The sequence below is a fragment of the Struthio camelus genome, chromosome 2 (assembly GCF_040807025.1).
Source record: "Struthio camelus isolate bStrCam1 chromosome 2, bStrCam1.hap1, whole genome shotgun sequence".
Classification (NCBI taxonomy): Eukaryota; Metazoa; Chordata; class Aves; order Struthioniformes; family Struthionidae; genus Struthio; species Struthio camelus.
In genome coordinates, this window is record NC_090943.1 from 116,221,404 (window position 1) to 116,236,124 (window position 14,721).

The window sequence follows — 14,721 nt, forward strand, 5'->3', positions numbered from 1 at the left end:
TAACTCCACCAATTTCTGAATCAGATGCAAACTTCTACCAATCACTTTTGGAATTTCTTCCACGTGATCAGCAGATACATGACCTTGCATTTGTAGGTGCTAGGTATGCAGATGATGGATAACGTTAAGGACTAATCCCTGTAGAAACAATCCTACTGAATAATTTTTACCTCTGTGCCTTACTTTTTTAGAGGTAATAGTTAGCCACGTACAAAGCCAATTAAAAATGGTTACCTCGTTTTTGTGTAGTTTTTTTGTCAGGTAGGACTGAGCCAAATAGTCTTTCAGGAGGTAAAATAGATTTGAAATGCGGTTAATTCTTGTCAGTCAGACTCCGTTATCTCAGAAAAAGAGGGCTTGTTTGCTAAAACTCATGTTCCATAGAAATGTGTTACTCCCCATTAGCTGTGTTACTTTTCTTTATGTACTGCATTAGCTTTTCCATGACGGCTTTTTCTTGGCATTGCTGTCCTGTCTTTTAGGAAGTATGTAGGCGGACGCTTTTATAATAGCATTGCATTAGTTTACAGTATGCACATGTTCCTTAATCTGATGTTTTTTGTTTCAAATATGAAATGTTTGGAAAGAGCGCTTTAAGAGCGTATGTGCACTCTCTCTCAATGCCATTAGCGTAGGTGCGTAGCAGCGTATAGGTACAGCTTCAAAATGCTAGGATACGTATTTCTTTTCCTCCCATCCCTTCCCAAGTCTCCTTAAAATCCTTGGTCCAATTTTGTCTTTTTATGATAGGTAAGAAAAACAAGCCAGGCAGCATTGCTAGTTCTACTGGAGCAAGAACTCATAGAGAGATACGATGTGGAGACCAAAGTATGTCCTGTTCTGATAGAACTGACAGCTCCAGACAGTAATGATGATGTGAAGACAGAAGCTGTGGCTGTAAGTAATAGTGATGCCAAATTACACAGTCTGAAATTTGTTTGAACGCAGTGATGCTTAGGTGTCTCCAAGAATCACCTCAATGTGGTGTTAGAGAAAAAAAATTTATATTACTATCCATAACTAATCTGTAAGTTTTCCATGCTGTCTTACGTTCAGTCAAGGCTGGATTTGAGTTAAATGGCATATGTTTGCCCTGGAGAGAGAAAAAAAAAAAAAAACCCACCTGAAAAAAACCCACCTGGACAAGACAGCACAAGAGATTAATTTTATTGACTTAAGAAGCATGTGCTGTTGTTAGCTTATTGTTTTTTGCTTGTTTGTTTATTATACGGGGATTTAAATTGCATGCATGGAAAATTTCCATCAGTGGAAAATCCTTAAAGCTTGACCTTTATTTGTCTTTGCTTTGTATCTGTTCTCTCTTTATTGATTTTTTTTTTTTTTCCTTTAATGTTGTATTGGGAAAAAGTAATAAGCAGCTAAGTTGACTAACTCAGCTGTTTGCCTTAGATACAGCTTTGGTAATTAAAAAAGTTCTTATGCATGGAATTAAAATAGTAAGCAAATTAATGAGTTAATTTATAAAAGAGAAATGCCAGAGATGATGTGCTTCCTTATGTTCCCCTTGAATTTTGCAGTTTACATGGATGGTTTTATGCTAGGTGAATTGTGGGTGAGGGAGGGGAGGCTCACTAATATTTTTCTTTCATAAAGTGTCTCTGCTTGTAAACAACAAGCAGACTGGACACTATTGCACTGGCACTAAATTTGTCGTACTTTCTCAAAGAAGCTTATAGATGTAAAAGTACATAAGAAGATCAAATTTGAAGCGGAAATTGTTTTACCCATGTTCATTGTTTTTTAGCGGTTAGAAAATGATCATTTATTATCATAGGAAAATAAATTTAAATAGTTCTACCAGTGTGACTGATAGTGTTATAAAATTATATTCAATTACCTCCTTTTTAAAAAAAGGTGTTAGTAAAAATCAGAATGAAAGAGCGGTTAGAAGTAAAAGCTTTCACTTTCTTAGGTATAATACACTTTTTCAGTAATTTTATGTTAGGGAATTGTAGATGGGTAATGATAAGTGCTAATAAATTTAAAGTCATACAGAAGCTGTAGAAGTAACTCGACCATTTTCATTGTCATTAATTTTTTGTTAATTGTCAAGAAACAATTCCTTAAGTGTTGGGGTCATGAGAGAATGTTGTACTTGGTTATTTGTTGATACTTCTAAGTCTATTTGGAAATATATGATATTTCTGTAAGCTCAGTTATCTCCGTTAGTTAGGATTCTGATTTAGTTTGCTTGGTGAAGACCATTGACCTTGCAAACTGTGTTGCATTGTGGCAGTGGGAGAGTGAAAAGAAATAAATGCTTTTTACACAAGCAACCCAACCTTTTCAACTAAAATCTGGATTTTGGGGATATTTTTCGCAGTTTTCAATAAAATTAATGTATATAGGAATGAAAAGCAAATATAAAAATCCTCTGTAAAACTGACATGACACTGTATTGTGTAGGCATTCCTAAATAGTGTTTATCTTGCCATTAGATAATGTGCAAAATGGCCTCCATGGTGGGAAAGGACATCACGGAAAGACTTGTTCTTCCTAGATTTTGTGAGATGTGCTGTGACTGCAGAATGTTTCATGTTCGTAAGGTATGAATTATCATCATCTGGTTCACATCATCTGTGAAAGGAGCGTCACCAACTTAAAACTTGATTTGTCTAGAATGATTTTTTCCTCTTGGTTATCATCTGAGCCAACTGTAAAGTGAAAGCTGTGGGGCTTCTTTGTAGCTCGGATTTCCAGATTTTATATTTGATGCCGAGTTTTATTCTGTATCCCTGCTTTTATTATTAAAAAAAAAAAAAAAAGCTGCTTGTCCCTATGACTGTTCAGGTAGCTATGAAAATGTGCACCACCTGTAACTGATACACTATCAGCTACTTGAGCTCGTAGCACTGTGTGTAGATATAATTAAAGAGGTTCATTAAGATGAAATAAACTAATACGCCATCACGGAATTTCGGTGTTGTGTGTTGTGGTTTCACTGTGCCGTTGCATAGCTTATTACTTTTAAATATTTGTGCTATTTCATTTGACAGCACTTTTAATGTTCTTATGCTCCTTTCCTTTCACCTAGCTGTTGGGGTGGTTCTTTCATGATTAAAAAATGGTTGATTAAGCATTAAAAGATGAAAATAATTTTTAGTTTCTTAACCATAGAGATTGATGGAATAGGGAAGTATCTGATCCTGAGTTAGCACCAAAAACTTTTATTTGGCTTTAAAAGCTGTTTATATTCTCCTTTGACTTTGCTCTAGTTAAACTGTAATCTTGGTGGTTGATTTCTTGCTTTTTCTCTGTAAGGTATGTGCAGCCAATTTTGGAGATATCTGCAGTGTGGTTGGGCAGCAAGCCACTGAAGAAATGCTGGTAAGTCATTTCTTAACAGGATTCTTTTTTTAATACAAGTCAGTAATGGAGCCGGACAAGATCCGAGAAAGGCAGTTAAAATGATAGGGAATTGCTACATTCTCCTAATAAGGAGAGACAAAAATGCTGGGACTCTTCAATTTGGAGAGAAGGCTAAAGTGAGGTTACAACTGAGGCTTACAAAATCTTGAAGGTGATTAAAGTGAATGCAGAACTCTTACTCACCAAGTCACACAAACTGGAGCGAGTGGGTACTTAATCCTGGAGCTAGGAGAGTGGATGAAAACAAATAAAATACTTAAGGTTGTGGAGGCAGAGAGTATGGGCAGGTTGAGAATGATAGTAGGCAAATTAACGGACAGCAGAACAGTAGAGAGAGATTAAAGGCAGTAGGCAGGAATGTGTCTTCTGATGTTTGTAACACAGTGAAGGATTGTGGCTACTGGAGGAGTATCATGGGAATAGGCTTCTGGGAGTGGCCAGGCTCCTGTGGTCTCTTTAAATGGTATCTCTTAATGGTGATGTTTGTTGATTTCTTGATTTCGTCTTTTAAGGTTAGGTCTGCCAACTCTAACAAAGCCTCATAGCCCTCTCTGGGAAGGAGGAGAAGGGCACAAAAGGAAAAGAAAGAGAAAATAAGTGAATCTGGATGATAATAAATGAAATAAAGGGGAAGAGCTGTGGACTCAAAATGAAAAAATCAGGGAACCAGATGGGGCAGTGAGCAGAGGATTCTTAAAAGTGCGCTCCGCGCCCTCAGTGCGTCCAAGGAACCGGTGGATATTGATGGGCGTGGAGGCATGACAGGACTGGGGAACAGAAATCTTGACAGTCTCTGAGATCCCTTTTCAAGTTTTTTCCTCTTGGTGATTTGAATGGCAAGCTTGCCCAGGGCCAAAGGAGGGTGATGAGTTAGTACTATGAGTTATTGGGAGCCTTGGCTAGAGAGAGCGTAATGCAGGCACAGCTTGACACGAGGCTCTGCAGCCTCCTGTAGATGTGGTACTGGCCTAAGTGGGCCTAGTCTGACCTTCAAGGCATCTCTTTATTTTCTTCCATTTGCAGCATTTTTCCCTAGTTACTGTGTGATTCAGGCCATTTGGTGCTGGAGTATCTTTGCCATAGCCCTGATTCACATCTGCTATGGTTCTTGATTAGGGATGTAAGTTGATTTTTTTCTCCCCCCCCCCCCCCCCCACACACACAAATACCCTCTTCGTAGTGATATAATTTGGATTGAACTTTGTGGAGGGGTGCGATTAGACTATGGAAAAAATATTATTTATGGCAAAATAATAACATTTGACTGGGCTGTTAATAAAAATGTTGGTTGTCTCTTTCTGCAACAGGAAGTGGGTTTTTTCTGCTTTTCTTAGGCTATAAAGAAAAGCTGAGTGGCTTTAGATAAAACTTAATTTTGCAACGCAAATGCTTTCTGTAATCGGAAGCAAAATCCAGAAAACTTCACTGCAGAAAGTACCAACAGCTGAACATCAGTAACTGAAAACAGGGCTGTAGTAACAGTCATTATATTGCTTGCATATTACCACATTGCCTGTTGGAAATGAGGGCAACCATGTGATGACCTGCTTGCCTTGACTGCCTCACTTGCCTTCTGTTCACCATTTTGTTCTTACCGATATTTCCAAAAGACCCAAGCACTGACTATGTTCAGAATGCTTATTTTACTAGTAAAACCACTACTCCATTAAAACCTGTTTCTCGTGCACCAAATGGGATGTTTCTTTCCCCTATTCCTCCATGCAGTTCAGATCCTGCATTACAGAACAGGTGATTAAAAAGACTGTTAGCTCTACTAATGAAAAGAAAGGTTTTTCCTTCTTTTTGAAGATGCTCTTCTCTTGCATTTCAGTGGGAATCTTATAAAATCTCAAGTGGCCTTTGATGGGTAAAATGTTAATGCACTTGTATTGCTTGTATTTGTGTCTCTTTTAATGCTATCTGCTTTAAAAGAATGGTGTAAAGAGGAGGAGAATTTGCCTTATTGTAGGTTTTCTGGATTTAGGGATGTTTTTGGAGTTTTTTTTCTTGACGTAGATCAGGTGAGAAAATGGTTATTTTCTGGCTGTTCTTCAGACACCTTCTTGTCTATCTGTAAGTTATATGAGGACAACTAATTAAAAGGGTGGCGCTGTTGGATGTTTATTCTTTGTTCTGTAAATGTTAAACTAATATATTTGTGACTATGAGAGCAGCAAACTTGATGAAGGAAATGAACGTGAGAAAAGAACTTGCTTTGGAACACGTACTACCTGTTAAGACTTGCAAACTTACTCACTGTGTTCTGAACAGCTGCCAAGGTTTTTCCAGCTCTGTTCTGATAATGTGTGGGGAGTTCGGAAAGCCTGTGCTGAATGCTTCATGGCAGTTTCTTGTGCAACATCACAAGAAGTCCGGCGGACAAAATTGTCAACGCTTTTTATTAATTTAATTAGCGATCCTTCACGATGGGTAAGAATTGTTTTTTATTTCTTAAATAGCTGTTGTAGCATAAGGACTTTACTGTGGTACTACATATAGAACTCTTTCCCATAGGTATGGATAACGTAACTTGTTTCATGTACCCAATGCAAGATTCTTCTCAGAGTGATTGGTTTGTCAAAGTGCAGAAGGATTTCCTCATGTTCTCATTGTTGCATATTAAAAAAAAAACAAAACAAAAAACTATGTCACTGGGACAGCTTTTTTTTAGCTAAAGAATTGCCTGTTACTTAACATTACTAGAAGTCATCAAAAGAAGTGGAAATTAAATGTGATTTATTTATATTTCTTTAGGCTGTCTACCACCTCCTTTCCTTGTCTTGAAAATCTACCCTTCAAATGTTGTTAAATTTATTAGCGAGCAGACTACTTCCCAGAGCCCGGAAGGGGGTCTTGCCGCACAGGAGCGTTTGAGCTCTTAGATCCTGGAAAGACATGCAGAATTAATGAATGCCTATTAATGCATGCCTACATGCATAATCCAGCAGAATTAATCAAATAATAGAAATGGAGATAGATGACATGATGGGCAAGGAAGGGGGGAGTAAACTGGTGGAGAAAGGCAGAGCAAATGAAGGAAGTAACCACATGAGAAAGGGAAAGAAATGCAAAATCTATGAGTCAAATTCATGATAGTGAAATGTCTGTTCACCACACCATAATTTTTCCTTCCAAATTGTTAAGATCTTCCAGTGACGTTCCAAAATTACCGGCTTTTGCTGTTAAATGGCTTTGATTTCTTTGATTGTGACCTGTGATTTAACTCTTAGTACGCGTGCTCTTTCCCAGCTTAAAGCTTTTCACTTAGTCCTTTATGTATACAGCTGGTTGAGTGTTTCCAGTCAAAAGTCTCTGCTGTTGCTTTCCTCAGTAGACCCGTGACCCTTCTAACTCCTAGTAGCAGTTATTTGTGTCCTGTAGGACAGCAGTATTTATAGGTTTTTTTTTTTTTTTTTTTTTCTGGGACCCTTTCCACTAGGTCCGTCAAGCTGCCTTTCAGTCTCTGGGGCCTTTCATATCAACTTTTGCTAACCCATCCAGCAGTGGCCAGTATTTTAAAGAAGAAGACGGTAAAAACCCAGAGGATCATGTTTCTGCACAGGAAAATAGGTAAGAAATTTGCTAAAGTTGTGGATTTCTTATTTTTCTTGTGTATGAACCGCAGGTTAAGAAAGTCAACTTTCCTATAGGAATTGACTGTCTTGGTAAACAAAAAAGAAAAAAAGCCTGGAACCTGTTGCCTTACTAAAAGGACTACTGGGAATCTTCAGAGACTTACTAAAAATACAGGACTATTTAGTAATTTAGGATACCTTATTTATCTTGCTGTGCTGTAAGTCTCGTTCCATAAAGAACAAGCTGATAGCATGAGTATGAATTTTCGTGAGCATCTATGTTTGCACAGTGTTTGTCTTCTAAATAGTCTGTTTGCTTTGGTACTCAACAGTGAACAGATCAGGACTGCAGAGGAAGTCACAACAGAGGATGAGCATAATAGGATAGACGATCTGTCTTCATGTGTCAGTAATGACGAATTTGCACCAGAACTTGAAAATGCCATGGAAGATCGGAATGCAATGTCAAAAAACTCCCAGAGGGAAAGTGATTTCCAGACTGAGTCATCTTTTCATTGTACTTTGTCTTCAGAATCTTGTGGGAAAATGGCCGATGAGAACAAGCGAAGTTGTCACCACTGTACAGCAGGACTGCGGGAAGCTGGGCTGAGTTCACAAGAAACCTCTCTTTCAGAGCAGGAGCTGTATAACTCTTTCCATTTCTGGAGGACTCCACTTCCTGAAATAGATATTGACTTGGAGCTTCAGCAGACTTCGGAGAAAATACTCAATAGAGAGGTTCAGGAGCTCACTATACCAGTGTCCCCAAACATTCCCATGGCAACAAGGAAAGAGTTGGAAGAAATGATAGAAAATTTGGAGCCCCATATAGATGATCCAGATGTTAAAGGTATAGTAAAGATACTGAAACATTTCTCGTATTTGGAGATGCACATATGTTGCTTTAGCAGTTTGGGCTTTAACCTTTGGCTTTCTTAACAGCAGTCAGAGAAAGTACTTTCTCCTGGTCCTCAAAGAGATTGTATTTGCTTTGACTTAATTGGGGAAAAGTGGTGATGAACCAAAAGGGGACTTGTATTTTGGCAAAGCAGTTTAAAGGTAGTATGAGTCCTTCTATAAACTGGGTGCACATACAGTGCAGTCTTTAGTGTGTAAACTTCTGGCTGCCTATTTTGACAGTATAATCAAATAGGTGGTTCAATGGTATAAGCTGTGGATCAGGCATTTTTTGTTAGTGAACGTGCAAAGCAGGAAGGCAGATTTTTTTTTTCTGAATATCAAAGCATGATGTGTGTGTGTTTCATTTTATGAATTATCCATTTTATTGTTAATTAACTAGTCTTTTCCATTTTTCTAGAAGACTTTTATTATTTCAGTCTCATGTTGTCTGCTTAAGTGTGTCATGAGTAAGTCTGGGTCAAGCTGTGAATTGAGTTCTTGAAGTGAACTCACATCTTCCATTTCAAAAACCCTTGAAGGGTGGAGAAGGGCTTAAGTCTGACTAGCTGATGGAGGAATACCTCAGAGACGTCTCCTGGGCTAAAATGACTTGACTGTTTCACTTGTACCTACTAGAGATCTGTTTCTCTCGTCACTCGTATGCTGAATAAGTCCTAAGGCACATCGAGCTCAAGGGTGACAGACACAAAGTCTGAGTTACCGCTAAGGAAGAGAGCTGTGTTATTCTGGAGCTGGAGAATCCATAGGAGAAAGCAAACTTTTGTAGCAGAAAAAGTAGAAAAGAAAAATGGAGGTGGAGGGTAGAAAAACAGACATTTTAGAATAAAATGATACTGCTTTGATCTTATCTCTAGTCTGTCGTTTGGGTGATATGCTAAAAACGTCTCCGAGATCCATAGTGGGCTGCTTCCAGTTAATCCATTGTAAAGTCAGCAGGGGAAGCTTTTTTTGCTTTAAGAGTGCTTTGAGCCCTCTTTCTCCCAAAGGAAAGAAGTAAGAAAAAAAAATGTCAGCTTTGCTAGTGATCTCAATATTCAAAAAACCCATCTCTGAAGCACACTGTTAAAACTGCCATTGCTGTTCAGATTTGTCTATAAAACCTTATTCTATCCAGTTACAAAACACATCTTAAAGGTTTTTTGTTTTTTGAAGATTTATGTAGGTTAGTGTTTGTACATCCAGAGCTGTCCTGTGTTATGTGGTTGTTTGTGTCATGTGTATGTGTCAATGTTTTGTTTCAGAGCGGTTATTTTGCTGCTCTTTGAGTGGATGTAAAGAGATTCTCTGTGCTGTTATCGACTAATGCATGCATTGCAGTTCAAGAAAGCTGTTACTAGCTTGTCAACCCCATGAGTTCCAAGTGCTCACAAGTTAGGAAAGGTTTGAAAGGTTTGCTAGTGCCGTTTAGTTTGGTTTTGGAGTGGGGGGTGGGGGTGGGGATGGTCTTAGTTACTCAGTTATCTTTACTTTCCCTTCAAAACCATTTACTTTGCTAAGACTGTGTACTGAAGCCTTATGTAACACACACCTTCTAAACCCTGTACTGAATGCCTAACTACCTGTTTCAGTTTTTTTCCCCTTGGCTATGCTTTCATTATTCTATCTGAGTACTTCAGAAGCAGGGACTTTGTAACATGCCTGTTTTGATTTGGTGGTGCTACTATTTTCATTTTATACAAAGTGGAATAAGGCAAAAAGAAATTGAGAACAAAACTGATAAAATGAGTGCATTAATTTGCATGCTTGTCTGAAATACTAAAGCGCACACAGAAGTGGTGGCTATGCAGACTTTATTTTGTAGGTAGCTCACTTAATGCCTAAGTGTTGGACTTTGCGCTCCGTGCTTGCTGACGAGTGGGAGGTCAGCTCCTTCTGGGGATGATCTGGAATGTCTGCCTCTCTGCTCATGACAGTACCAGGAACTATACTTCCAGCTTTATCATCTAAAACTGTTGTTGCAAACTGATGATATAAATATTCAGTACAAAATCTAATTTGTTCTTTTCAGTGTACATAGCAATTTTATAAAACTTATTAATTTCACAGCTCGAGCTTACTCGCTCTTGCAAGCGTTTGCCAAACAGCCCTGGTCCCAAGCCGCTTATATCGGATACCCGTTGAGAAGGCTGTTGTGTTGTTGACTGCTTGTAATGAATTTGTGTAATGAATGGTGTTGGGGGGGGGGTTTTTTGCCTCTGAGACTAGCCACTACGTTTTTGCAGGCTTTATGCTGTGAGCTTGCTGGCTCTTGACAGTGAGGTAAGACTGAGCTGGGAATTCTCTCAGGTGTCCTTCCCCCCCCCCCCCCTTTTTTTTTTTTTTTTTTTAAAAGAAACCCTCTGACCTTTTTTCTGCACTTACTTTCTTTTGGTTTGCTGTCTCCTTCCTGATTCCTTTTTCTTCTGCTGTGCCCCTGCCTCCATTGCTGCTTTCCCAGCCACAGGACAGGGGCAGATGGTACAGTGTTCTCTGTGATAGGTGAGCAGAGGCGGCCTGCCCTGCTGCAGAGCTCCTGTGGCTACAGGTCTTCTGATTTCTATAGCAAATGGGGCAAACTTCCTAGAGCGACCACAAAATGAAGTCGGGGTGAGTTGTCGAAGGTGGAGCTTGGGAATGAGACTGTAGCGTATGACACTGTGCACGTGTCAGTAAGGTTAAGTTGCTCAGATGAACTTAATTCTTGCCTTTCTTAGCTTCTCACGATTTGATTTCGCAACTTCAGCATCCTTATCTTAATGTGTTTTGTTTTCAAAAATATTTTCTGAATTGAAGACAAAAAATCCTTGTGTGAGACCATGTTGGTCCGGGTCATTGGCAGGGCTTTTAAAGGTTCTTTAGATAAGTCTGAATTTTTATTACTTGACTCTAGAATAGCTGGTGATGGTAATGAGCTCATTTCCTTTGTGGAGCAATCAGCAGAGGTGGTTGATTTCCATTTTGCCAGCTGGTTTCATACCCAGTCCCTGACAGTGGGAATTATTAAGAACTGATAGCTAGGGGATATAGATACAGGGAGAGGAAGATACAGAAAGATAGCTGTAGATCCAGATAGATAGCAGAAATGGATAGCTAGGTAGATGCCCAGGGGATACTTCAGCAGACCGTGGCAATGGGAAGGAGCAGTTGAGCTTGTGCAGCCTGGAGTATAGTCCGTTCAGTGCATACTCCAGTCTTCCAGATGTGTGGCTGCCAAACACGGGTTACTGTCTGCGTATATAGAACTGTGTTTTGGGCTTTGTTTGTTTGGATAATTTTGGAAAGTTTGTAATTCGAGTGTTTGTTGTCTTTGTGCAGTACACCTTCCAGTCTCCCTTTCAAATTTCAAATCCCTGGTCTAAGGCACGGAGTCTGATGAGGTTTCTGGCAAATACTTTTTTTTTTTTTTTAGGTGACCAGCAAACCTTCACAGAACTTTTTTTTTTTTTTTTCCATTATCTCATTCTCAGAAAGGGGTGAACGGCTTTAACTGGATCTTACTCCCTAAAATCTTTACCCTGAGGCCTTATTTCCAGAACTGGCTTGTTGCCAAAGTGATAAATCCGAGTAATGGGCAATTCAGCAGTCAGCAACCAAGAGGAAGAGAGCCTGTGTTCTAGCAGACAAGCTCTTTTGGGTAGCAGAGCTATACAAGCTGTGCAAAGTTAAGCAGTGGTATATAATCCATGTTAATAGGACCTTTCCGGTCCATTGGCCAGACATCCTGATGGTCTCATAAACTGGGAGATGGAAACCTGTACGTTTCTTTGAAGTGCCAGCTCGTTTAAAATTTCGCAGGTTCTTTATTCTGGTCACCTTTTAAATTTTTTCCAACTCTTTTGAGGTGGCTGCTGTCTCCACTTACTTCAGTGGTTGCTTTTCTTTCCCCAGCTGTTTCTTTCTTTATGCTTCCAAGGACACTTTCTTCAGCTTTCTTTATCTCCTTATGTTCTGCATAGGGAGTCTTAAATTGTGGAGTGTCAACTTTTCCTATTATTGGAGGGAGAGGTTGACTTGCAGGTTTGTGGGGCTGTTGCGTATGCCAGTTACAGCCTGCTTTGCCAAATGGAGATGTAACATGGAAAAAACAGCCCAAATGTGTGGTTTACCAGAGACACAAAAAATTGAATTTAAAATGGATTGATGCCATTCTCTTATTAGAGGGATTTATATGTTAGGTTAGGAAGTTTATATGTTAGGCTACTGGCTCTGCCTGCACTAACAGTCTAAAATACATTGTTAATGAAATAGTAGGTGAGGAGAAAGGGAGAAGGAAGCTCCTTATTTCAATGTCTTGTTTACTAGAATAGTCTTGAAGGAACTCAAGATCCTTATTGGTTGGGTGCTTCAGGTTATGTTTCAGTACATACTTGCATCACTGTATCAATTAATTCAGCCTGAAAGTAATTTTTCCCGGAGGACCAGGAGATTAGTAAGGCCAGAAAAGGTATATTTTTAAATTTAGAAGTTATGCCTGTTATTTTAGGATGCAAGTACAGTAGGCAATAGAGTGAATGATTCCTTGCTGAAGAACGCTTCTCACCTGAAACAGAAGGCAGAGGAAAAAAGAGTTAACGTGGTTTGAGATCTAGTAAGCATTGACCTTATCTTACCAGTGCAGTACAAGAGGTCTGTATTTTACCCACCTTTAAGCTCAAGTTTTTACTGAAGTCAGTTGTGGAAGCTAGTTAGCAAATCTCCTTCTAGTCTTCCTCCAAAAGCCTTGCCTCCCAAGAATTCTAGTGGATCTCTGTGTATCCTGGGTGAAAGGGGAGCCTTGCCCTTTTGCTTGTACTTTTAAAGTACTTGTGGAAAACGTTGCCTGTTTTATGGCTGTAGGGAGGCTCCCTGGAAGGGGAAAAGAGAGCAGAAGCAACCGTGGTGAGGAGAGTGTCAGCACAGATCTTCGGCTGTATCTGTGTATGATGGGATCATGCGGGGGATGTGCCCTGGCACCTGAGCCTGGGGTGGTGATTACAGCTCATCAGGACACTGTCTTGAGTTTTATATCTTCAGGGCAGCCATCCAGAGCTGCGCGCATGCACACTGACTGTGTATATGGCATTTTGACTAGGACTTTAAGGTATCTAAGGACTTTAGGCCATCATCTTTTGCTGAATGACTACTTTGGAGTTACGATTAATGACAGGACCTTTGGAGGAACGTTTGAAGTAAGAAGGCGTTTGCCAGTAAGTGATATCCTTGGGAGTTTTGCCTCTCCTGTCCTTTATCCCCCAGTCTTGGGATTGTAGAGTTGACAAGAAACTGAGGAAGTGCATTTTTGTGTCATATCTCCCTTAGGGCAGACAGAGGGAATCGGGGTACATGTGGGCTCCATCCCATTAAGACGAGAAAGCCTCCGAGCGGGCCTGTTGAAGGTGTGCAAGCTGACAGTGAGGCATGCCTTGGGGCAACACGTATTGAAAATTCCCACTTACTACTGTAAATATCTTCAGTACTATTACTAGAGCTCTGTGTGGATTTTTCAGTAAATACATATTCAGTGTTGAAGCAACACGCAATTTCAATTCAGGGTAAGACTTTTTCTTGACCTTTAACTGCAAATTAAAGGAGTGTACTTTCATGATGATGTCTTTCATGAAAGTCATCTCCCCAATGTTCAGTTTAAGTTTCTTGTTTCATTTCTCTAAAAAAATAAACTGGAAATCTGGGTTACCATTTCTTACCCTAGTAGGTGGTCTGAAATGACCATCTATTTTGCATGGTTTTGGCGTGTGTGTTTTTGTTTTTTTTTTTCTAACTTTTCAATTTTGCAGAAATTTACTAATTTTGATCTTACTAATTCTCTTATACCTGAAAGTTCAAGGTTTATTCTTCTCAGTAAAGTAACACTCAAATAGTGAGGTCACAGCAAGTTTTTGTTAATCTTGCGAACTGTACTGTAAAATTCCTAAAATTTTAATCGTTAATGTGGTTTATGGATATAAGTTTAAACTAAATTGTATTTTCTAAAGTAATGATTCATTTTATGGTAGAAGTATTATTATGATACTAGTTTTGTTTTTAAGGTTACCTATTTGCTGTAGGCTTTTCCTGCTGAGGTGAATTACAGGAATTTTACAGCAGGGAAACTTTCAGGTATTTCATTAGAAATTTGACACAGTTATGGAGCTAGCCTTGCATGTTGAAAACATTCATCTTTACTTCTGTTCATCAGACCCCACTTAGAGACCAGTTAACCTGCAGTGTGTTTTGTGATTGTTTAGTAGCTAGGATTGTGCTGAATTATAATTTTGCTTATTGTAATGAATGCATTGCATATCTGTTTCTTCTGTCTACAAATTAGTCCAGCTTTGAGCAACCTCCCCCCTTTTTCTTCATCTCATTCTTGTTAGTAACTCCATCAAAAAGGCTAGAGGGTGACATTCGCATTCCGTGACTGAGTGTGGCAAAGTGAGATTAAAAATGCAAATACATGGTTTGTCATTTGATTTCACAATTTAACATTTAAGAAACCTTGGAAAAGCCATTTGTCTGTGGGGAGCAGAGCTTCTGGGTGACTGGTGAAATCATATGGGTCAGAAAATTACTTCTCCTTACCTTCTTGAAAAGAAGTGGAGAAGGAAAGAGGCAGAGTAAATCAGTTTGCACTAAACTCTGTGCTGCTTGCAGCTAAAGATTGCCTCTGATACCTGATCTGCTTAGGTCAGGCTACACCCAAGCAAAATTGCTCAACACAGCTTTTTTTTTTTTTAATTAGCAGGAAGCAGAGGGATGGAAGGCAAAGCAGTCTCAAAACTGTTGGACCTTTTTCAAGAAAGTGGATGGCAGAGCAGAGCATGAAGTACTAGTTCTTTCTTTTGATGAGTAAGAAGAGATTAAACAGTGCAGGCTTCGT

At 39.3% G+C, this 14,721-nt stretch overlaps 1 protein-coding gene across 25 annotated transcripts in view; it reads left to right on the forward strand.

The window, feature by feature from the left end:
* PPP4R1 (protein phosphatase 4 regulatory subunit 1) overlaps positions 1 to 14,721 on the forward strand; it is a 66,957-nt gene that overhangs the window by 36,401 nt on the left and 15,835 nt on the right. For all 25 annotated transcript variants that reach the window (XM_068932171.1, XM_068932169.1, XM_068932176.1 and 22 more), the window contains 6 exons: positions 751 to 897; positions 2,460 to 2,567; positions 3,283 to 3,348; positions 5,662 to 5,820; positions 6,830 to 6,960; positions 7,298 to 7,815. In XM_068932171.1, coding sequence (XP_068788272.1) covers positions 751 to 897; positions 2,460 to 2,567; positions 3,283 to 3,348; positions 5,662 to 5,820; positions 6,830 to 6,960; positions 7,298 to 7,815 — 1,129 coding nt within the window. The remainder of the gene's footprint in view (positions 1 to 750; positions 898 to 2,459; positions 2,568 to 3,282; positions 3,349 to 5,661; positions 5,821 to 6,829; positions 6,961 to 7,297; positions 7,816 to 14,721) is intronic.